Source organism: Ixodes scapularis, unplaced genomic scaffold (assembly GCF_016920785.2).
Source record: "Ixodes scapularis isolate PalLabHiFi unplaced genomic scaffold, ASM1692078v2 PGA_scaffold5__190_contigs__length_132052651, whole genome shotgun sequence".
Taxonomy (NCBI): domain Eukaryota; kingdom Metazoa; phylum Arthropoda; class Arachnida; order Ixodida; family Ixodidae; genus Ixodes; species Ixodes scapularis.
The window spans coordinates 118,201,339-118,227,052 of NW_024609880.1; the positions used below are offsets into that span (position 1 = coordinate 118,201,339).

The 25,714-nt window shown below is 42.3% G+C and overlaps 1 protein-coding gene across 1 annotated transcript in view; it reads left to right on the top strand.

Annotated features, from left to right (window-relative positions):
• LOC8044087 overlaps positions 1 to 15,172 on the top strand; it is a 30,477-nt gene extending 15,305 nt beyond the window's left edge. Inside the window, exons 3-6 of the mRNA XM_002416577.5 lie at positions 1,139 to 1,218; positions 12,223 to 12,324; positions 12,415 to 12,579; positions 14,820 to 15,172. Coding sequence (XP_002416622.3) covers positions 1,139 to 1,218; positions 12,223 to 12,324; positions 12,415 to 12,579; positions 14,820 to 15,142 — 670 coding nt within the window. The 3' untranslated portion in view covers positions 15,143 to 15,172. The remainder of the gene's footprint in view (positions 1 to 1,138; positions 1,219 to 12,222; positions 12,325 to 12,414; positions 12,580 to 14,819) is intronic.
• Positions 15,173 to 25,714: the final 10,542 nt, after the last annotated feature.

Here is a 25,714-nt window from a genome sequence, read left to right on the forward strand (position 1 = left end):
TTTGTTGATCCCTTTTCACAGCCGCTGACGGGGTAGACTGCCATACTATTTGACACGAAAACAAAAAAAACGGTGAGCCTTTTTTTTTGCGAAATTACTGCCGATTTCAATGTTGCTTCTAACGTCCTGACACAAATATGGTCAATACACGAAGACACCAATCTACCGCCAACCACCTCTTCTATGGTTAATGCACTGATAACACTTTCAACATAAACATGAGCAAGTACTAAAGTAGTCGCGAATCTCGGACTTATAATCTTTCAGAAAATCTTAGTTCAAATCTTCTACGATGAAAAATAATTCCTGACTGCAACTCGCGCAAACGCTCGCGGTGAGCTCATGAAGACATTGCCTGTATCTTTTAGAAGGAGGTCTATAGCGAACTAATAGACTGAAAGAGTGGGAAGATTCTCAATTTCTAGAAAAATACATTCTGCGTAATAAACATTTACGTCCTGACTTGAGACACAGTTATTCACTTTTCGCTTGTACTACGATCCCCCTTCCGACTGAATACTCACGAGAAAACCAAAAGAAATTGTAGCCCAATAACTGGTAAAGATCCCACAAACCTTCGGGTTCGTTAGATTCCGTTAAAACAAGAGCGTTAATGCGAGGCCAAACTTCAATCAGTACTTTCTCGAACTTCGAATGTTAACGTGCAGAACAGCAATTGGGTGGTAGGCTGTAACGAACAACCGCTTCAACTCATCGAAGTCCTTACACTTATTGAAAGTCACTGCCGTTCTCCAACACATTGTTTTTCTTCAAGATCCTGGACATTGTTGATACGAACGATGTCCACATTTTCGGATTTCTGCGTGCAAATTCCTCCCGACTTTACCTAAACAAACTTCTTCCGCATTCTCTTCCCCTTTACTCTAGCAATCCAGAAAAGTTCCCTGCATGAAAGATGCAGGTGTTCTTTAAAAAATACTGAAGAAAGAGCGCCCGAAGAAGGCAGCTTACGCAGTCTACGTTAGGCGAAGTCAGCTTGCTTTAGGTCTACCCACTACTCCTTCCAATCAGAGCTCGACATTTTGACGTCCCCGCACGCTCTCGTCTCCTTCTCTCACTTAGTTTCTCCGCGCATATGTTTTAAAATTAATTTGCTCGTAAATTATTTTAATTTCAGCAAGAATACCACAATACAAGTGAGAGCTTTGAATCAAACTGACTACCCGGTTGAAAACGTCATAAGGGCAAACCTCAAAGGTATGTATACGTATGCAAATTTCAAATGATTGCATGTATTCACTTCAACCATGCTTTAAGGGGGGTATAGTCTGAGAGGGTAAATTTTTTATCCCTTCATTCAAATTTATTTATATTTTCAGGACAAATTAAGCTCTATTGGGAATTTTAAATTCCGAAGTTTCAACCTTATAGGCCAATTATACAACATCCTACTCTTCTCAAGCTCCAGAAAAGAAGTGACTTCATTATGAAATGTTTAAAAAAAATTATATTTAAAATCCGAAAGTAGTGTTTTTTAATGTGAAGTAGAGTGGCTTAGTACATGTTAAGGTACAAATTGCAGAAAAATCAATTCTAGAAGAACAACAAAGCACTATAACACCCAAAAATCAAAAATAAAAATTCACAAAATTTTTATCATGAAGGACCGAGTGTTTTTTGTTTTTTTTTAGACTGAGTTTTATTTATTTTTCTCCTCATGAAATTTTAGTTCAGGACATTTCTGAATTAACTTTTTACGCTATCAGAACGTGAAATTATATGCTTTCCTCGAACAGCGTTTCCAGCTAAAAAGTGAAACTGAGAAAAGTTCAGTGAAGTTTTAACTTCAGGTTTTTCTATTTTCTGAGTCTTAAGCATACAAATTTCACCTGAAGCATAGGTGTCAATTTCCCTTTGAAAATTCATTGTCCCCATAGAGTTACCTACCAGCTTGCGTTGTTTGTGTGCAAGCTATCTTTTGTAGAAGGCATTGTTCGACAGATAAACAGCCGAGAACATTAAGGGAAATAATACTAAAGAGCAGCAAAGTAGCAATCTGGCTTGTATTGGAAGTTATTGTCACAAGGTCACCGCTGAAGATAACACACTATCATGACTGGGCAGGACCAATTGTAAGCCCTGTTACGGGTCTCGACTCTCAACCAGTAAGATTGCTCATATAATATTTTTTTTTTTACATTTTGTCTGTTCGAATTAATGGGGTTGTCCTGGCCATTGATTCTATTAAACTTGGGAAGCTGCGACAGACTAAATTTATAGACAAAGGCGCTTCCAATGGAGGGTTAGATGTTCTGACTATGAAACATGAAAACGACACAGCCATAGTTTAAAAAAAAAGCAAAAATTTCCTTCCTGCTACTTTGGAAGGCTGCCGACATGCCAAAGATATATTTTCTTTAGATAATTCCTCAATCTAAATAAATGAAAGTTTCTGAAACTATTGCTTAGAAGTTTGTAAGCCTAAATATAACATTAAATAACGTTTTCTAAAAAAAAATTTGGGACCATTAATTCGTTTCGGACGATTTGTTTTAATCGGTGGGAGATTTAGTTTATCAACACAGCACGCACAAATATAGAAGGGCTAGATAAAAACGAAGGCCCCATCAAGCTTGTCGTTTTGTTTTGGCACAAAACAATGGGATCCAGAAATCACTCATCTACTCCTTCATTTGTCTTCAAGCATCTAAGCGGTGGTGAAAGCCCTACAGTAAGTCTGCCATTGGAAATTTGTGACATCCATATAAATATATACTTTTAAATTCGTGGCTTGCAAGCCATGAATTTAAAAGTACATATTTATATGGAAAAAGAGTAGACTTTTCCTTGAGAACGGGGGATCTCATGAGATCTCCCGTTCTCAAGGGAAAGTCTACTCTTTTTCCCAATAGATACTATTCTCACACAGAACGACGACACTCATTCATTTGGTGAGGCTATTTGTCTTTTTAAATGTCGCTTTCTAACTCTAAATCTTTGAGTGCCTTACCCCGATGTTCATATATACATATATATATATATATATATATATATATATATGGGTGGTTTCATCTCAAATCGTGCAGGCAAAAAGGGTCGAATTTTTAATTTCGATGAAAAAAATATATGTTAATGCGCCGTTTCTAAAACCGCAGTCGACACAAACCGCAAGTTCGTTGGATTTTTTGTTCTCGACTTATACATTTTTAAAGAGGCCGCGGCGAAAAGCAGTGTTTTTCACACCCGTCGTGGGTCGGATGTTTCGCTTGATCCCCCGCCATGGATTTTCAGTCCACATTATATTATCTTTTTTCAAGCACTCTGTGGACACATTTAAAAGGCTCCAATACCATCAAATAATTTTCGGCCTTTTGCTTTTTTTCTGTAAAAATGTCAAAAACGCCTCCTCGGTCAATTGTTGACGAAATTTGACAATTAATTACTGGCGATCTACTTGGGTTACACCAATATTTTTTATGTCCACGGAGAGCCCAAAACACGCTATTTATATTTATTATAAAATGTCTTAGCTGTATAAAATATCCTTTGCGGTACGTTTACGTTAATATTATGCAAAAACCAAAAAGTACCATTCTTAAAATTGATTTCCTCAAAAAACCCATTTTTTTTATTTTTTTTATTTTTTGTTCAAATGTAGATATGATAGTTGTCTACACGAAAATTAAGCCTAGAAAGTGTATATTTTGTTTGTATGTTCTACATTTAAGCATCAATATCGTACAAAAACGTGTTTTTACGGCTCGAAATGGACTTGCGAATTGCGCGTCTTCACAAGCTTGGACATAGTTTTTTATTTTTTTCAACAATCCCACATAAAAATGAAATACAGTATTTCCACCCTGATATATTTATTGATGATTTAAATTTTATTATAGGCGGCAAGCTACATCGGAGGTGTTCCAAAAAGAGAAAGCAACACTTCTTAACAGACCAGCAGGTGTCGTAAATTTTTAACGTGTAGGAGTCGGCAGACGTCTTATTGATTCGGGGCCCTCATTGGCCTGCATGAACGTCCCGCCCTTTCGGAGCCAGCAGATGACCACGACCTTTCGCGCTCGTTGTGTTAGATGGGATGGCCCGTGACAGTAAAGCGAGCAGCGCACCCTGTGTCACGAGGAGTGAAATGGTACGATTGTGTCGTTGACGGCGAACAGTGACAGCCACCCAGGAGAAGTCTGTCAGAGTATTGCACAAGGGAAAGCAAAGGAATCGTTGCCTGAAAGGATGAGGACACCACGGCCTTACAATGTCGACGGTCAACAACTGTTCTGCCAGCCAAAACAACGCCGCGTGCGCGCTAAAACCGGCGGCGCGGGACAGAAATCCCGCAGACGCACACACGAAGATGGCCGGTTTCGTTAGGGATGTGGGGAAATTTGAAACCAGCCATCCGTGCATGCGTGAAACGATACCGCCTGTTTGCCCTAGCTTCGAGCGCCCTATCCTTACCTTGAAACGGCCGTGCTCTCTCTCTCTCTCCGGGGAGATCCGATAGCACGAAGGGTTATCTATTAAACTTGAGGAAGAAAACGAGAAGGGAGTGTTTAAGTTTAATTATTCCCACCAACCCGCTCGTTGTCTCCTTATAAAGGGTTATCTCTTTTGGAAACAGCAAAGCCCGGAGACTGACATTAAAACGAGCGTGTTGGTAAATATACTTGTGTTTTTATTCTGCCCGGAGACTTGTTGGGTCGAAGTCAGCCTCCTTGTCAACTATAACCGTTTGTGAAGAGTGGGCTTCTCCCGAGATGAAACGTTAGCGCCGGCTGACGTGTCCTTTTAAAAAAGGGAAGGGGAAAGAGAAAGTTTGAGTAACTGCAGAAACTACCTCGAAAGCTCCTCTCCCGATATGAAGCTTGAAGCATAGTCTCGGTTACCTTCTCGCGCATCGCCTGCTCGAATCTATTCTTCACTTTCTTTCGTACAGCCACTGTTCCGCACAGCCGTCGTGGATGTGCGTAATAGAGGGAGGAACAGATTCGAGCATCATCTGGACGCCGTCATCCTGCCAGACTTCAATGTCGTGGGACCGACTCGTGTGTGTTTCTTCGCCCCGCTGAACTTAGTTTCTCGAATGCGGTTTTTTCTGAACGTTTTTTTTTTTTTTCAATGTTTTCTTACTAACTGTTTGTTAGCAGTGTTCAGTTGTTGGGTTTACTTCGTAATGGCGTAGCGGCGTGGCGGTGATGTAGAGAGCGTGTTCGCACGCATTTGGTTGCGTCCCGTTTAGGGAATGCCCGGGGGAGTTGGTTTTTGTTCTTGCCATGTGCGGCTGAGTTTTCCCGTCTTTATTAAATTATTGATTTTTTTGTTTGTTTTACCTTTACTTGCCGTCGACTTCTTTGTCCGACTCTCCACCAGGCGTGGACCAATCGCCTTGCCACCGCTCGCACCTAAATACTTTTTTTTTTACGCAATTTTTGTTAAGATCGGCGTTGGGAAATTTAATTCCTATTTATTTATTTTTATTTCCTACCCCTCTCCATGACACACTCTCTCTGTGTTTCGGACCGTTTCTCTGTCACCACTTTTGTGTATTACGGAAGTGAAAGGGCATTCCCTGGTGACCTGTGCGATGTGCGGTGAACAAGCCCCAGTGTTTGGTTTCGTAAAGAATTGTATATAATATATTGACGATGTGGTGAATTTCTTTGTCTTAGTAATATGACAGCTAATAGCTAGTCGTGCTAGTTTACTTTGAAAGGTTCATAAATCGAAACAATACAACGTCTGTGCCTTTTGATTATTGAAAGTCTACAAGACCTGCTGATTTGGTTAAATATGTATCTCATGGTTCCCGTTCTTATCAAAACATACATAAATATTCAATACCACAAAATCTGCTTATAATTGATTACAAAATGCAGAAGAAAATTCAAGAAAACTTTTTCACAATTCATAGAGACGCATGGGTCGCTATGTCTGACTTAGGTCTTGCAAAACAAAGACGTCTTTTTCCGATATTGAGGCCTAAATATAAAACATGCAAACAAAATATACACTTTCTAGGCTTGCTTCTCGTGTAGACAACTATCATGTCTACATTTGAACAAAAAATGAAAAAAAATAAAAAATGGGTTTTTTGAGAAAATCAATTTCAAAAATGGTACTTTTCGGTGTTTGCATAATATTAACGTAAACGTACCGCAAAGGATATTTTGTACAGCCAAGGCATTTTATAATAAATATAAAGAGCGTGTTTTGGGCTCTCCGTGGACATAAAAAATATCGGTGTAACCCAAGTAGATCGGCAGTAATTAATTGCCAAATTTCGTCAACAATTGACCGAGGAGGCGTTTTTGACATTTTTACAGAAAAAAAGCAAAATGCCTAACATTATTTCATGGTATTAGAGCCTTTTAAATATGTCCACAGAGTGCTTAAAAAATAAAAATATAATGTGGACTGAAAATCCATGGCGGGAGATCAAGCGACACATCCGACCCACGACGGGTGTGAAAAACACTGCTTTTCGCCGCGGCCTCTTTAAAAATGTATAAGTCGAGAACAAAAAATCCAACGAACTTGCGGTTTGTGTCGACTGCGGTTTTAGAAACGGCGCCATAACATATATTGTTTTCATCGAAATTAAAAATTCGACCTTTTTTGCCTGCACGATTTGAGATGAAACCACCCATATATATATATATATATATATATACCTGAAAATAAAATAAAACTCTTGGTAAAAACCGCAACAAGGGACAGTTTATTCTTCGACGTTTCGGCCGGAGTCCGGCCTTCGTCAGGAAGAACTTATACAGATGAACGCGGGAGGTATTTATACAATGATACAATCGAGCCAGAGTCAAAAACGGCGAGATTACGGTTGGAGTTTTCTTAGAAGTGTAGGGAGAGTTAGTGTCCGGATGGGCAGACGTTTATACAATGCTACGGTCCAGTCCGAATTTCAGAATCGACGGCGCGGCAGTTGGAGTTATCTTGAGAGGGAATCGTGGGGGCAGTTCGTATCCGGGTAGGGAAGCTTGATGGCCAGGTACAAGTTTCAAAGACGGTGGGATGACGGTTGTCGTTTCTTGACAAGGGATGCGCAGGGTGAGTTCGTGTCCGGGCGGGAAGGCGCGACCTAGATGATAGCGTACAATACACGAGAGTTGCAGGCGCAAACCATACAGAAGTGCTGTCAAAAAAGGGCCTCATCTAATGTGTACTTACTCGAGTGCACCGTATGCCAAATGCAATCATAGCGCAGACTAAAACGGCATCTCGACTCGCGCTTTATTAATTATAAATCTCACGCCATATCGCTTCCGAAACTGCCTCTATCCAAACATCTCGCTCTCCGAAAACACTCATTTGAAAAATTGTCAGCGACGCTCCTAGAATCTAAGTTTAAATCAAATCGCGAACGGGATCAGCGTGAATCCTATCTTTCTCGGCACCGACACCATCGCGCCCCGTGGAGAAACCGTGCTACCAACATCTGCTGCGCTGTCCTCACGAAACGTAGCAGAGGCGGGTTGCACTATTTCTCCACGGGGCGCGGTGCCGTCGGGGCCGAGAAGCGTTCCGATTGCAAAACGAAACTTAAAAACCCGTTGAAGTTGTGCGGTTTTTCAGAAAATCGTAAAATGCCGCGCGCGCCTTCCATCGTTCTGCAATTGATTGATTTGTGTTTTACGATGATGCTCAGCAATTTTCTAATATATACAATGCCCTTAAACACAATGTTAAGAAAGTTAATTACGCAAAAAATAATTAAGAACTTAATTATCGCCAACTTTGATAATTTCCCTAAATGAGCCCCTGGCCTAGGACCAAAACAGCACAAGCCTTTTTTTTGTTGCGATGCGGAGTTTTTGCACAATCGAATTTGTCCACTTTTCGTGAAACACCCTGTACATATTCCTATATGTTCCCGAGGTGAAACATTGTGTTGAGCAAACATTGTTTTAAAGCAAAAACGTTGGGTTGAATGATGAACCGTATTTCACAAAATTAAGCAGTATGAGTAAATACTAAAACCTGCTTGCTTCGACTGGCCATTAGTACAAATATTGCCCCACCATGGTGCCCACATTTGCTTATTATCAAACTGTGTAGGCTATATTTAACCACGTTAGCTACCTTGTTGCAAATATTCGGGCAATGCATGAGGGCTGTCGTAAGCCTAACCGAGTTATAATTGACTCCCGCGTAAGAGATGATCTACCGAGGTTTTTAGGTCACCTTTAATATACTGAAGCTCCAGCTACCATGAGAGGAATGCTAGGGTTTAGTGTTTAGGGGTTAGTTTCAGTACGTGATCATACGGAAACATATTTTACAAAGTAATAAAAAAAAGAGAAGCTCTCTTCACTAATATAAGCTTGAAAAATTTGGACCTCGATATGGTGGCTCTACGGTCAAACACTGAACCCATTAAGGATTTTTATTAAGAAAGAAGTGCTCGAAATATTAGGTAGGTTGTTGTAGCAAACGCGGGTTAATAAAGGCAATCAATGCGGGTTTGTATTGGGTCCCCACGGGCAGACACGGTTGGGGCTTGGAAGCATACCTCGGGAAACCTCACTCATGAGGGCCCCCACTCACCCCCACTCACCCTCGTCTTCACAAGTGAGGTGAGGGTGAGTGATTTTCTGAACCAGGAAAATTCATGTGTGTGAGGGTGACGGAGGCCGTGAGGGCTGTGAGGGCTGTGAGTGCGTGAAGGGTATGAGTGCGTGAAGGCCTTGAGGGGCGTGAGGGTCATGAGTGCGTGAGGGCGTGAGTGCGTGAGGGCCCTGAGTGCATGAGGGCGGTGAGTGTGTGAGTGGCGTGAGGGACGTGAGGGCCGTGAGGTCCAGTGAGGTTGAGTGAAGGGCTGAAGGTCAGTGTGACTGTGAGGATGAGGGTGAGTGAGTGGGTGAAGGTGAGTGTACTTGTGAGGTTAAAGGTGAGTGACGGGCTTAGGTGAGTGTGGCTGTGAGGGTGAGGGTGAGTGAGGGCGACCTAAAATGCCGACCTCTGCTTGGAAGTGTCCAGATTTGCATCTGGTAGCAATGGCGTAGCCAGAAAGGTTTTTCTGAGGGGTGCTGAGATTGCTCGGGTGTCCATGACTTGGAGGCGGGGGGGGGGGGACCGTCAAGACATATGTATAATATTGGTCGGCTGAACGTTGCGGTGGGGGGAGTCTGAAGCCCCATAAGCCCCTCCCCTGGCAACGCGAATGTCTCGTGGCATCTGCTAATATTAGCCTATATTGGTGACACTATCGACCGACATAGCTTTACTGCAGAGCTGTAAAAGTTATATATGAAAACTAATTAAGTTACAGTTGCAGTTACCTCGCCTGAAATGGAGTTAAGATACGATTACACACTTAAAATTGCAACTCGTTAAAGGTAGCTTAAAAAACATTTAACTAAGTTACATCGAAGGCATTTCGTCCGAAGTGCCCATGGGTTCCAAGCAAGCAGGGGGGTGAAAAAGAGCCTCCGGTAAGCCTCAGCAGAGCAGCAGACTCGCCGTTTCACTGGGTATCCAGTGACACTACGGTGTCTGGAACGCATCTCCGAATGCAGTGCTTACAACGTCCAAAAAAGTTGTCCCTAAATTTCCGCTTGAAGACGTCATACAATTGTCAAGCTGTCGCCAGTCGCGATCCTGGTGGCGTCCCAGCAGCGGTGGGGGTGTGTGGCGGACGCCTGTTCTTCTCCAGGTGGCCCTTCAGTGTACCAGTTAACGAAAGCTTCGGCAGCGAGAAGTTGGGGCGCCGCCACAACAGAGGCACTCGCGTTCAGATGTGCAGCATTTCTACGGTAAACCGCCGCGATCGCGACATATGACAGCAGGACACTCCGGCTTCTGTGACGTCATTTGTTGCGACTTCGGCACCACTTCGCATGTGTGGGCGAACTAGAACGCTAAACACACCAGTCGTCACTCTATTATTTTTAACACATATTGAAGAAGAAGAAGATCCAGGCCTCTATTAAAACGTCGTTGCCACTCTGCTTAAGGCCCGGAGGCTCCTTTTCACGTTGCAGTTCCTTGTAAACTATCCCGTGATGTATGGCCATAAGTGATTTAATTGCCGACGCTCAATTTAGTTTTCAAAAACATATGTGTTGAGAGCTGACATTTTAACAGAAGGTGAAGCCACGGCACTTTAGGTTAAGTTCTGATTCAGTAAAGTGGGGTGTTACCAGGTCTGTGCTAACGAACTCACCAAGTTTCCTTGTTCTAACCGTTTGGGCGCCGGTTTGAAAAATCAGCTTCGTATATTGTTCTTAGCTGACTACAGCAGGGAGTTCGGGTCTTCGGTCATTCTTCGTTTGATGACAAATTCTAACTTAACGAAACACGTACGAGTAGAGAAAAGTAGGGTTCCTTGTTTGTATTAATTTTATGTCTCCCATCACCTTAAGCCGCTAGCAGGAACGTTTGGTGCGACAGCTTTTTTTATGGTAATAAAACCCGTGACTCAGGAACACAGAAGGGGACGAACACACCACAACGTGTTGTGTTGTGTTGTGCTGTCTTGTGTTCGTCCCCTTCTGTGTTCCTGAGTTTCGGGTTTTATTACCATGAATCATCACGAGCTCGCTTGTTTTTTAAGTATTATAGCTGTTTTTAAACCTGATTTTCAGCTCGACCGGCTTACGCCTTTTTTGTGACAGAAGGCAGACTGTAACAAAAATAAAGGACCTTGCAGTCTATGGCATTGTGTGTGTAACGTACAAGATTCCTGTGAGGTGTGCTTCTTGCTATGTGGGTTAGAAGTGTCTTAATCGCAGGTTAATTGAACACCAACGAGCTGTAAAAACAAATCCAGAATTTCAAAATTAGCAAATAACCTCACTTCCTGTAGAAATTGTTTCGTTGTTTGGAAAAATACTGAAGTGTTCCACACACAAAAAAAAGATTGTTACAAACGTTTAGAGAAATAGTCATTGATGATCGATGTGCACGCTAGTTGTTTTAGCGACATGATAGTTTTTCTAGATAATAACATGAAAGCGTTTCTTAATCTAGAACCGTTTTCTTTTTCTCGTATCAGTACTTGGATTACCTCATTTATTTTATCGCTTATTGATCGTTCGGTTGTGCACTTGGACTATGTCCTCAGTTTCTATCCGTAGTACGGTAAAATCTATCGTCTTTTAGTTCCGGAATTTGGCTTGGGGTTTATGTGTACAGAGCGCGACACTGTTTGCGCAAACAAGCGGTCGCCGGTTTTTCCAGTTTTTCTCTTGGAAGCCAAGGGATGTCATCCAAGACATTATTGCAACAGAAGAAGCTCATTCAGTTCTATATTGTAAGCGATAAAATTTCCTGGTCGGTAATACTATTTAGAAGTAAAATGCGAAAATGTGCCGATGTCGTGTTCGCGCTGTGCCGTGATGTGTACCCTCTTTGGGTACGTGTATCCTTGTTAGGTACGTGTGACGTCATCGCTGTCGATGTCTCCTTTTGGTCTGTTCGTTTTTTTTTTCTTCTCTTCGTTGTGAATTTAAGGTTGTGTTTCGTAAAATAAACTTCAGCTGTGCTTGGAGATTCGTGTGTCCTGTCCCTCTGTTTCCCAACTCTCCAGGGCTAATCATGTCAGCTCTTCAGCAGCTCACTGGCACCCTTGCATTAACATTTGTTCAGACTCGTTCTATTTGGATCTAAATACTCTTTGCCATTTTATTTTACTTAGTAAGGTACCTGCAGCGAAGAAGCTTTAGCGGGTTTCGTTCAACATCATGTTACTTGCTCTATTTACCACACTGCGGTTATATGTTAGCCTGTTTCAGACGATCGTCTCACGAGTTATATTTCCTAAAGTGCTAAGTGTTTGCTTTAATTCCAAAAGTGCAGACCACGAACACAATGCTAATTTATGTCATTTGCAATTAAGTCAGGCTCCATATTTATCCCTCACATTTAACAAAATTCAAGGGTCATCGAAGACGAATATAGTAATAAAATTCAAGCACTCTCACCAACAGGTGCTTCTACAGATTCCAAGTGCTCGGCGAGGACGCTGAAAAGTGAAATTTCTTAAAGATACTGTAACTATGCCAAGTTACAAGCTATAACCAAGTTACCGTTATAGTTACGAACATTGTATTTTAACTTATTTAGTTACAAAACATGTTACTAATTACAGTAACTTACATAATTGTATTAGTTATTTTACTGCTTCGCTTCACTCTCAGGTCAGGATTAGCGTGCAGCCTGGAATGATTTCAGCTGCCTAATCGTCTAAACTATTGTGAAAGTGCAATAAGTTGTTTTTGCACCCCAAACCAGGAACACTCCCAAGTGCTACTCCAGTACCCCCAGGAAGCTACACGTACGCTGAGTATGATAACTCTACCTGCTATTCCAGGAGTACCCCCTTCCCTGACAGGGGTGAGTTCAGGTTTCGTGCTCGCCAAACGTGGAGCATTTTCTGTTGGTGGTACCTACAATTTTCACTGCAGAAACAATTTTTCCACGCAGGGGACGCTGCAAAACCTCAGCTGAGTACACTAGACTATAATGATTTAAATGAAGATATTCTAAAAGAGTTGTTCCGCTTCCCGGAAAATCCTCAGTATGTGGACATGTATGTGGTATACAACGAGCCGCAATGTTACGTTCTCAGGAGTCCCGCAGCCTGGGGAGGTAAGGTTATTAAAACTTTATCGACGTAAATGTCACACTTTCTTGTTTTTCACTCATTTAGGTGGTAAAGATAGTAGTACAGTTTGCTTAATAACGGAAGAAGAAATAGCCAAATCAAGCTTGCTTAACAGAGGATTCTAGAATGAAGCGAGCTGCTTATTACCAATGATCTATTTTGCTTTGATTTGATTTAGACTTGTACGTAGACACGTACTATATGTGTAAGGTAAAGGTAGTGACTATTTCGGTGTTCACTTTCAAAATAATTTTCAATCTTTTTATATCCGTGACGCCACCTCCTCAATACTTGAAAGTATTTTCAGAAAACATTTTGGCGTCTCTCGTCAACATATATTTGCCATTATTTTGACATCTCAAACTACTTTGGAGCTTCCGAGTCCGGTCTGGGGAGCGATCGAAAGTGGCGGTCAAAAAATTATCATCTTGCTTGCCGGCAGCGTTGCGGATTGACGCGCATTTTCCGAGAACAAATAACGTGCAGTCGGCTGCAATTTTTATGACCTCAAGGCTTTTGCCTTGAGGACTTTTAGGTTTGTTTTCGTGTATGAAGGAATGTCCCAACAGGACACTTCAAGGACACGTGATGCGGCACTTCTCCGCGTAAGGCCATCCACTTCTGTCCGTTAAAACTTTTCTTCGCTACTGTCCGCTTCTGTGCTTGACGGAGGCATAGTCCATGCTCATCACGTGGGTCCAGACAACCACTCACACGCTCTGTTGGCTGTCAGCCAAATGCTCAAGGCTTCCGCTGTTGTTCAAGTCTATTTCCAAATATGGCAAAGGGGAGGATACGTAGGCGCGGCAGAACAGATGGAGCGTTATGACGTAAGAAAAAAGCAGAAGAGGTAAGGCCGTGGTGAAGACGGACTGCCGGACTTCAACTTTCGCGTCAAATGGCGGACAAGTATCGCTTCACACGTTCCGAAATATCCTGTTCGGACACTTCTTAACCCGTTATTTTGAGAGCTTTCATGTCTCGTCAGGCTTTACACTACTATTTTGCGTTCGTGACTAGAGTTTGATGCTGCAGTTTGGAACTGTATGGGAGTAACCAGCTCTGAGAACCTAGAACGTGTGCAGAGAAAGTTGGCACGCATTGTGTACGACCGTTATTACAACCGCCGGTCCTTTTTTTTAGATAGGAGTTTATGTTACTTGGGCAAAACTTCGAGATTATGCATTTTTGCATAAAACTGTACATAACGGAAACCGTTGCCCTAGACTTGTTTCTCTGCTGTCTCCAGAATACGTTCTACGTGAAAGATATGTTTTCATTGGCCTCATTTTACGAATTCAGAGCAAGTTGAATGCACTGAGTGCAGCGGTTGACATTTTTGGAAGTGAGCAAGAGTTTAAAAGTGTACTAATGATCCAGATTTACTAACATCATGTTCGTTTTTTTTTTGTGTTCTTTTATTTTGTGTTTTTTTTTCCTCGTGAAAATGTATGTGTGCGTATGAATGTGTACCAGTACTAAGGCATCGACTGTTTCTGGACACAAGACAAATAAATATCTGAACAAATATCTTTAAAATAATGTTTTCAAGGAATATAACAGCGATAGTTACGAAACGCTGTGTCAGAATAGGCAGCTGAGCTCTAAATATAAAACAAAATTATTCAATGCCTGTTCCTGCCTTTTTCGTTTAACAAACAAATTATACCATTAAATGAGATATTCATTTTTTTATCGTGTAGTGAAGCGACGAAAATCTGGGGTTTGAAGACAAAAAAAAACAAAAAAACTTTACCAATATAAATTTTGTTTACCATTAGTAAGGGTTAATATTAGAACTTGATTAACAAAACAAAAAGTGAAAAAAGACAGACAGACAGAAAGCAGTAAGTACTTAGAACAAGCGCGGTCTGAAAAATGAAATTTGTATTTTACATTACAGTCATGTCCCGTTAATATGAACCCCGTTAATATAGATATCCCGATATATCGACACCATTTTCTGGAACAACTTTAGAAAATACATGCATTTTTGTCTCGTTATTATGAACAACTCGCATTATGGACGATCTTTTGGGGAGAACGGAGGTGTCCATATTAACAAGACATCAATGTATTAACTTTCACCAACTCCTCGGTGCTGCCACTGATTTTCTTTTTCATTTGGAGTCACCTGCTTCCGCAGGTCTCAGTACTTCCCCATTCGCCCAAAACTGTCTGTGCAATCTTTTCTCAATTAATTGGTATCTCCTCGCTTTTATAGGATGCGACTTGTGGCTGAGAAAAACCGAGTTGAAAAGCATAGTGGAGGACCTGAAAGACGAGACTATAAGAAAAGAAGAGGAACTGATTGAGGAGTATAAGAAAAAACTTGGAATTTTTGAAAACTGTACTGCGCAACATTATCAAATAGAAGAACTAACAGATTACGTACAAGATGACATTGAAAGATGGTTTCAAGATGTTGTATGGAAACGAATTTCCCTCGACTGCATTCTCGCCTTTATGATAACCTGCGGGGCCCCCGTGTTTAGAGTTTACAATCCGGTAACCTGCAATGCCTCACTAACGGGGCAATACGTGTGAAGTTTCTACAATTATCACTCGTGATCCTCAATTGCACTTCGGGGGGTGAGGAAACAGCCGCATATATGCACACTTGACATTCAAAAAATCTGCCAACGTGTCGGGGCCTGCATCTCTAGAAATAAAATGAATTGGGGAAACCACCGATTTCATTTGGTTCTGATAGCAAAGAACACAAAAATATATACGGGGTGTTTCAGCTGAATTGCGCCGAGTCTTTAAAAAAGCACTATGCGCGCTACGCGTTTCAAACAAACCCGGAATTGTTCAATTGAGTAAGTCAAGTTATTTTTATGCAACTCTACACCTGCCGGCAATATGAAGGTGGACACCTTACCTGGTTTCTTGCCTCTTTTACGGCTCCCTAAAGCTATATCAACTCTGAACGTCTCAAATGGTACGTGGCTTGGGGGTCTAAACTTTGCGTTCCAGCCCTCTTCTGGAATATAGCTTGTTCCAAAACTTGGAGGAGCGTCAAAAACAAGAAGGGGGCTGCTCACCTTCATATCGCTCACGGGTGTACAAGCAACCGTACAGACAGCAGGTATGTTTCTTGTACGTTTTTTAATAGGGTAGTGAGCGTTGAGAACCATCCGATAGTGTCGTTTTTTACTAAGGTAGCCCTTTCGTGTCTAATGTTTTAAAGCAATAAAGCTACATCCGGTTTTTTTTTTTTTTACGTAGTTAATGGCAAATGCATTGCAGATCACCAGTTGGTAATTACGTCTAATGCTATTAATATCGCTCAAGATCTTCGAGCAGTTGTTGAAAGATAAAAAAAATTCGGCACACAATTTCTACATTTATGTAAATGACAGGATAGGATATTGCTCAACTCACTCTAACACTTGTGTATAGGGGGATTTGTGCGCAAATTAAGAGTTTGACAGTTATCTGATATTAATCAGCGATCTTAGCATATCACAAGAAATATCTGGAGTTGCACGAGAGGACTATGAACACTACTGTATTGGTTCATCAAGCGTAGCGTGCACCAGCTTTTTTCCAAAGTCATGGCACAAGCTAAGTGAAACATCCTGTATACCGTGTTGCGCATCCATCCATTCCGAACCGCACGCCTTCCTCCCGCAGCGTGTACAGGAAGCATCAAGTTGCTTGTGTTGCCGAGGGCTACAACCCTAAATCGGTTTGAGAACCGGGCTTTACTCTAGCTGCTTTTCTCATCGGCCTCCGCTACTGCAGTTGAAAGTTTTCTTTTGTTTAGTTTTTTTTTTTTTTTTCTTAAAACGATTAAGAAAACGTGCCAATATTTTGTTTCATCTTCTATTGGACCCTTTATCTTGAAACTATAAGGTGCTCAGTCACGGCATAGCATGTTAATGCGGGGTGAGGTGGCATCGTCCATTTCTTTTGGGCTGAAACGCTATCTTTTTATCTAACTCCTTGCATCCCTTACGATGGTGCATATTCACTTGCGTCAAATTCACCGAAGGAAATTCGACAGAGCGGTAAATTAACCAGGTGTTTTTGCACTTGTAGCGCCACCGGCGGCAATCCTCTAAATTGCTTTCAGAGTGTCGCGTCTGCAGCGAGGAGGCGCGAGATTTGTTTCTATGATGTCGGCTTACCTTACACTCTTAGAAAAAAGGGTCAGTATAGTCCTCCCTAAAGGGAGGAACGCTCTTGACACATATGTTCCTTCAGAAAGGGAGAAACTTTCGTCCCTTAAGCAGGGGAGGAAAAGTTCCTCCGTCGACTGCATCTCATTATGGCGGCCACGAATCTAGCAAATCGAGCTCGGTAAGGCTTAACGGGAACACTAAGTCTATTGCACGAAGCGAGAGGAGCAGGAAATAAAAACGTAACACGAGCTTTCCGCGAACTGTATTTATTTCCGAAGTTTCTTTACCCCTGCAGGTAAAGAAACTTGCGTTTCGAAAGCATGCAGTCACTCAGTCTTCTCATCGTCAGCACTGCGATGTTCAACGGAGACAACCGGCACTCAGTTCGCGGACTTTATGTCCTACCTTTGCTATTCCTCGAGCCACAATTCCTTCGTCAACCGTTGTGTCAACCGCACATCACGGAGGAGTGAAAATCATTCGCCCGCAAAACCAAAAGCCGCTCTCAAAAAAAAAAAAAAAAAGCAAATCCGAAGCAACCTCTTGGCTTATCTCAGCACGGTAACACGAAATTATGGCGTAGCCGCGTACCGTAAAGGATGTTAAATCGCTTGCCACCAGATGGCAGGGTCAAGCAGAGTAATCGCACGTAGCTAGGCTAGGTGGCCCTAGGTACCGCCCAATTCATGTTTTGCAAAAAATATTTTTTTCCTTACGCCACAATTGCGTTTCCTTTTTTTCGGAATCTCTAGCACATGTAGACACGTTGCGCACACTACATACATCAGGTCAACATATATTGAACGCATACACAGGCATCGCACATACAAACATCAATACAACAGCACACTACCCCGATCACTACTACCCTGCCCTGCGTTTCCGTCTTTTATAGTGGTCGTTTTGAACGTACGGAATTTTTCGGTGACTCCCTAAGCAAAAAAAAAAAAATATTCCGAACATGTTCATTTTTTTCCAGCAATGTCATACATCTGAGGCTATTTTTAATGGCTCAGGGGATGAATCTCTTATTAAAAAGAAGACGCTCGATCATGCCATAATTATTTGAAAGCCAATAAATCGAGCCGCTCCAATGTGGTTCCAAGCCATGAGTTTGTTTTCCCGCATGGTCCTTCGTAGCCAGTATTTATATTGTAGTGTTCGTTTTTCTATTTGTGCTGTTCGCGCAAAGCTGCAATTGCCGTCTTGAATTAATCTCTGTAGAGCGGATACCCACTCAGCTGGAAGTGATGCTTCACGGGCACAGAAATCGCTTTTCGATCAACTTGAATGCAGTCAAAGCCGCGACTTGCGACAACTGTTAAGTGTACGGAGCTGCGCCGTTGCGAGCTCGAAAACGTCTAGCGCTCATCCCAGCGCGCCACTTAGAGGGCAGTTTCTAGAGGAACCGTAATATATATAAACAGTAAAATAAAGGATAGCGTTTTTTGTTATTTTTTTTTCGATTTTGCCTGTCTTTTTTTTTTATGCTAAACTTCCATTATAAATATACGTACTTTCCGTCATACTTTCGTAGTGTTGTCTTTTCCCCAGAGCGCAATCGCTCTCGGGGACCGACAGTCACATTGGCCACTGTACGATAGGAGCTTACCGTTCAGACCAGCGTTCCAACATGACTATCCACACGTCGATCGACTGCACCTAATCCCTCAAGTGGTTTTAAACTCTTTAATGTAAAGCGGGATGTCATCCTGCGATACCCCGGCCCCTCCGATAACGGCCCGACCAGCGGCATCAATGCCCGACAGTTTACGTCATCTCATCTTGTTGTTACACCACTGATACGCGAACGCACGGTCACATCGGCGATAATTCCAGCCTTCTGTTCACAACCCACAACACTGCCATCACGATGTCGCTGACACGAAGAAATACAGAATCACGTTGACGATGTTGCTGACACGCAGAAGAATCACGTTGAACGCCGGTTGGCACTCGGCACGGGACAACGGAACCGAACTCAGCACGGAAGGCACCCAGGCAGCCGGCAGGAAAACCTGCCTTCCTTGGACGCAGTTCCCGCGATTTCCATAACGTCGAAAACGTCGAAACAGTTCCTCGTAGTTTCGCTGCTGTAGTTCCGCATGTGTCCCGCAAATTGGAGACGGCCGTCTTACCCAGTGTATGTAGCGCTGCTGGCACTGCTCCAGAACTTCGCTGTTTCTAGCGGCTTCGTTAGCTCGTTTGATAAAATTAGTGGTAAAAACGTCAATGCAACCGAAATGTTCTGCACGTTTGGACTAGAAGACGGAATTACAGGCGGCCTTCGCTGCCGCTGTAGCTCAATCAACTCAACATTAATTTATTAAACAACGTGCGCGATGTGCTCGAAAAACGAAACCGAAAGAAGATGGGTCGGAAGGGCGAAAGCTTTCTCCGGTCTGCCTGGAGGAGGAAAACGTCTCGGAGAATAATAAGGACTTCAATTTTCCTTTCATCGGTCTGGGTTTGTTTATGTGTGTTTTGGTAAACAAAAATAATTAAAAAAAAAACTTTACAAAAAAAAAAATAACTTTTTTGGGGATTGAACCGTTGACCACCTAGTCAGTAGCGCGATGTTCTACCCCTGCGCCAACTGAACAAGGAGGAACTCGCCCTCCTCCTTTCATCTGAACTGCCGTTCCTCCCTTCTCTGGGCAACTTGTCCGCAACAAGGAGGAACAGTCGCTTTTGCTACCTTTCTCCTCCCTTTTTTCTTAGAGTGTAGGCTTAGAGCGGGGGTTAGGGAGCACCTCGTAGACTATACTCCGCGACAACTTTTCTTGGCAATGCAGCGGAAGGTACAGGCACGCGTTCCCTCTTTCATTTTGAGCGCTTAATAAAGCTGTGTGCGGGCTCTCTTCCTCCCTCCGGAAATGGCCGAAAGAGAACGTCATCGTTGCCGCTCTAAAGCGGGGAAGAGAAGGTAAAACGCGCGGGTTTACCTTCCTAGCAACAAGGTTTTATCGATGCAATCTTGTTCATTTCTTTATATTCCAACTGTTAAAAAATTTGGGTTAGGAAGCTAATTTTCTTAAACTGCCAAGGTATTCTTTCATAAGATCATTGATGTAAAATTCAAGAACAGAGTAGGTGTATAATTCTCGAGATAGGTAGGGCTTACTTTTAAGCACGAAATTGTGCATGATGTAATTATTCCTGCAAAATGGATTATTTCTAAGCAATATTTGCCAAGAATTACAAGATGAAGAACGATTGAAAAAGGCATTGTACATCACAGCATCAACAAGGTTGACTTAATAAACAAATGTAATAACTGCATTCTCGCCTGAAACTAAGCGGTTCAGAAAGCTTCTTCTCAAGAGCTACTTGCATCTACACCACATGTCAAGCTGAAATTATGACAGTGCGCTATGGCGTACGCGGGGAGGCTTCAATGGAACGATGACCTGTGACCCTGTAGCATCATCCGCGTGTGACCTCTCTCGAAGGATATCATTCTCCGTGAAGTGAAGCTCGCGCACTGGAAAAACAAATGTCCCTTTCCATTTCATTTCATTTCATTTTATTTTATTACCTTAAAGACCCCCTTTTAGGGGGTGTTACATAAGGGGTGGGGTTACAAAAATAATCAAACATAGGTGCTAGTCTTCAGGATGAGAGATGATTGGTAACATTTTCGAAGAAGATTGATGGGCAGGTGATGGCAGCAATGAGGTGGGGAAGGCCGTTCCAGTCTGCAGCTGCTCGGGGGAAGAATGACGCGGAAAAAGTGACAGTGCGAGCGCGTGGGCGAGCAACCTGGAGAGGATGACTGGTGCGGTGAGATATGCGTGTGGGAGGTACTATGTAAGGTGAGATATAAAGGGGGGAATTAAATAACTTGTGAAACAAACAGAGGGTGGCGATGCGGCGACGACAAGCGAGACTAAGTAAACCTGATTCAGCTTTCAGGGGTGATATGCTGGTATGGTACGAGTATGAAGAATGAATGAATCTAGTTGCGCGATTTTGGACTGCTTCGAGTGCGTTGATGAGGTATACTTGGTGAGGGTCCCAGACGGCGGATGCATATTCAAGCTTTGATCTTATTAGTGATTTGTAGGCTAGTAGTCTTACTTCCTGAGGGGCGCGGCGTAGTTGACGTTTAAGGAATCCCAGGGTTTTGTTAGCAGATGAGGTAATGTTAGTAATATGCGTACGCCAAGATAAATCGCTGCAAAGGGTGACACCAAGGTATTTATATGATTCGGTTAATTCTACGGGGGTGGTAGTGGTGGTATAGGGAAAGAAAAGGGGATTGCGGCGGCGGTGAAAGGACATAACTTTACATTTAGTAGAGTTAAGTGACATTAACCAACGGTCGCACCATTGCAGCACGTGGTTAAGGTCGTTTTGGAGGGCAGATTGGTCCGATACGGTAGTGACGGAATGGTAGATTACGCAGTCATCTGCAAACATGCGAATATTGCAGGATAAATGTTGCGGTAAATCATTAATATATATTAAAAATAAAAGCGGACCAAGAACAGACCGTTGGGGGACGCCCGATGTGACTGGGATGAGATTAGAAGACTGGTTGTTAACTAGGACAGATTGGGAGCGGTTGTTAAGAAATTCTTTGATCCATCGTAAGATATTATGGTCTAAGTTCAACTGAGCAAGTTTTAGTAGCAAGCGCTGATGAGGTACTTTGTCAAATGCTTTTGAAAAATCTAAAAATATGGCGTCAGTTTGTACGTTACAGTCGAGGTTAATGTGCAGATCATGAAGAAAGAGGGCTAACTGAGTTTCGCAGGAGAATCCTTTACGAAAGCCGTGCTGCGAAGAATGGAAGAAGTCGATCGAGTCCAGAAAATGCATGACTTGAGAAAAAATGACGTGTTCCATGATTTTACAAGGCACGCTCGTTAGAGAGATAGGGCAGTAGTTTAATGGAGATTCTTTATTACCTGATTTGTAGACGGGAACGACCTTTCCCACCTTCCAGTCTTCCGGAATGTTACCTGTAGAAAGTGACTGAGAAAATAACAAGGACAAACATGCTGCAGAGATGTGTTTAGTATTTTTTTTAAATTTGGAATTAATTTCGTCTACGCCGGCTGATGATGACAGTTTAATGTTATCGATTACTGACGCAATACCATCAGCAACAAAAGTGACGGGAGACACTGGATACTCGGTGTTTGCAGGGAGCATTGTAAATGACACATCAGATTCTGCAGTAAAAACCGATGAAAACGCGGTGTTGAAAATGTTCGCACATTCAGCATCATTCACAGGTTCGCCCAATTCCTTGATAATGGCAACAGTATGCTTTTGCTGAGGGTTTATCACTTGCCAGAATTTTCGGGCGTTTTAATCAACATATTTGGTAGGTCCACGTGGAAAAAAGTGTACTTGGCGTTTCGGATTGCGGTTAAATAGGCATCCTCAGCCGTGTAGTATTTTTCCCATGCACAAGGGCCAGCCGACAGCTTGGCTGAGCGGAAAAGACGTTTTTTCCTGTTTTTTTAATTTTTTGAGGCTTTTAGTGAACCACGGTTTATGTTGATCTGCGTGGAAACTGAACAAGGGGATGAAATTATTTGCTAGTTCGTTTAACTTATTTTTAAAAATCAACCAATTTTCATGAATTGACTGGTTGTGAAATGTTGCTTCAAAAACTGGAAAAAAGGTGTTCAGCTCGTTATTTATAGTTTCATAACTTCCTTTACAGTACAGGCGTATTGTTTTCTTTTCGGTATGACGTTTTGGAGGAGTAAGCTCAAAGACAGCATGAATAACTTAGTGGTCACTAATCTCTCGAAGGTAGTTTATGGATGATAGACTGTCAGGTTGATTGGTTAATATGAGATCTAAAATATTTGCAGATTCGCGAGCGACGCGCGTCGGTTCTGTTACCAGCTGGGTGAGATTAAAATTGAGACAAACCTCAATGAATTCTTTTTCTTCTGAGTTGCTTACAGTTAAGGGTGATGGGTCAATCCAATTAATATTTGGGAAATTAAAGTCACCAAAAAGAAGAATTTGTGCATTAGGGTACTCTGCAGAAAGTTGACATAGTAGGTCGTTTAGTTTACGGGAAAATTCGGTACTATAATTTCGTGGTCTGTAGCAGATGCCCAGTACAACTGTTTGCGGAGAAGCCCGACAGATGAGCCACAATGCTTCAATAGCAGAGGGAATGGTAATGAGAGAACAGGACAACTGTTGGCTAACGGCGATGAGTACACCTCCACCTCGTGCGCCTTTCCGATCATTTCGAAAGATTTGAAAATTCGGCAAGTCAGCAAGGACTTCTGCGTCAGTGACGTCGGCAGTTAACCATGTTTCAGTTAGTAGTAATATATTGCTGCTGGATGACGACATGAGATTAGATACAAGATCCCGCTTTGAAAGGAAGCTCCGTATGTTGGTAAAGATAACAGATAAGGAAGTATTTCCACGAGGGGTGGATTGAGGGCGGTTTATTGGTCGTTGATAGATTGGTGATTGCTATGCAATTTCTTTTACAGTTTGTGACAACTCGTCAAACATATAATGTTGTTTGCCAATGAATAAAGTATAAATGAGAACAATTTATCAGCACTTTGTATTTGGTTCCCGCGTCACACGATGCACAAATGATCCCGATAATTATATTCGTGCAGGAACACGCGAGTCAGCATATTTTCACGTGCACGTCTTTTTACACGAATAGATGTGACCTTTTACACGCGTCTTATCTTTTTTTAATGATTTACAGCATAAATAAACTGAGGAAGCTTTGCGGTTGCCCAGTCGTAGTAATAGAAAAAATTGTTCAATGAATGAGCCGTTAACCTGGCCACCTGGCACCGCGCTCAAAGTCATATCCGTTTGCAGAAGGAATTTCACTGGTTCTGTATAAACAGGCTGTTAAAGTATAAGTAGCATCGCAAGTCCTTGACGTAAGCTGTCGAACTTAAACGGATGCCGAAGTACTTTGATCACATTGAGCCTATTTCTGTAATGACCCCCGACATGATGGTAATCGACGTAAGTCATTCGATGGAAGCTCAGAAAAATTAGAAAGCGCCTGAAACTGTGCAAGATAACCGGCAAATCACAACAAGGAGTTTTTATCCTGGTTTTTTGAGACTCAAGATTCTCCCTTGGGGTGGCTCTTGCCCTCACTTGCCGGTCACCGTGTTGAGAGAACTTAAACACATTCACTTTTTTGTTGTTTTTGAAGTGGATGTAGTGCAATATTTGTTCGGCATGCCCATTCGCCGGACAAACAAGCGCGCGCGTGCGTTATAAACGAGGCAGAGCAAACGACGCGTAGAGAAAAACAAAGAAACAGTGCGAATAGCTCCGACGGCTACTCCCGATTTGAACTGTAGAAGCGTAGAAATATGGGCGAGTTGGTGATGGATCGGAACGAGAATACAGCGCAAACAAACAACGGACCAGTAGAAGAGTATACCCAAAGGCAAGGCGCTGACTTGCAACAAAAATTTAATAGAAAAAAAAAAACACATAAAGGCCGCGAAAAAACCCGAACAATACACCACACCCACGTTCCCATGGGCCGAGATATTCTATCTCTTTTTGATAGAGGGCTACAGAGGGGGCAGGGCGCTGGCCCTACATCGTGATCTATAAAATTCCCCCGTTATCTCCTTCGTCCCCTTGCAGTGTTGTACACGTGCCTCAAAAAAAGGAACGCAAGCTCGTTCCTCGTTCCTTCTGATTTTTAAAGCGCGTTCCCGTTACAAGTTCCATCTACGAGAAAGGAACTCGTTCCCGTTACAATTTAAAAAAATGAAACATTTCATTACATATACGTTACATCTGCCTTTTGTTAATTACCATATTTTAATTCTTTCACAAGATGTTTTTATTTTTATTTATCCCATCAAATGGGAATATACGAATTTGAATGCCGTGATGCAAGGACACCGGAGAAGAAAACAAGCGGAAACAAGGTTTCATTTGTTGATACATTTATTTTAAAAATTTCAGCGTGTTGTCATATTTATGTTTATGGTGGTGGGCGATGCAGGCGAGCTAAGTGTACCGTTGCCCCACAATGTACGAGCGTCTTACAACAACCTCATATGTTTTAATTCACACAGTCCCTTGTTCGAACTTAACAACAGTTGATTCTCGATATCGTTGTGCGCGAGACGAGCAAGTTGAAATGGGGTAGGACTTTTGAATTTTGAAGGTCGGTCTTGAAAACCACCAGTTTTTCGTGAAGGTTGGATTCGTTGTTCAGTTTGAAGGTGGGAAAAAAGAAAAGTAAATAAGGTTAATTTTTTTTTTTGCATCTGGTTAATGTTCTGGATATAAGGGTACGTTCGATGTCTGGTAACCTGCTCTCTTTGTGTAACTGTAGGTCTCTTTGTAGTTCAGTGATAGCCATAGTCGGCCTTAGTTTTCTGAGTGCATGAGGATTCGTGGAAGCAAAGAAAGTGGTTAAGTTTGACACGTCCTTTTTTCTGTCTTTTCCTTTAACTAAATGTTTTCACTTCTCTACCGCTATTTTCGGCACTGAAAAGAGAGTTAATGCCAACAACTTCTCCTGAAGTCGACTGTAACCAAGAGAGGACTTCACAAAATAAACCCTAAGTAATAAAAAACGTTAGATGTCCTGCTTATTGTAAATATATTGTTTCTTTTAAACTCTTTTTAGAATTTACCTCTTAGAAATAAAACAAAAATTTCCCCACCGGAAGAAGGAAAGGGAACGCCGTTTCTTCTTCCGTTCCCGTAAAAATGTAACGAGTTCCCGTTCCAGTTCCATGGATGCAAAATGGAACGGCGGCGTTCCTTCGTTTCTCCTAAAAGGAACGCGTCCCAGGAACGCCGTTCCTTGGAACGCCGTTCCGTACAACACTGTCCCCTTGTTGTGTCGCATCATTATTGTTGTCCCTTCAACATTAGGGGCGCACCCACACCTGTCACACTGAATCGCCAAATGCGGCGGCAGATAATGCATGCTCCCTCAGTCTAAAGTTGGCGCATCTACCAAACTGTCCAATATATACTGCTAACCACA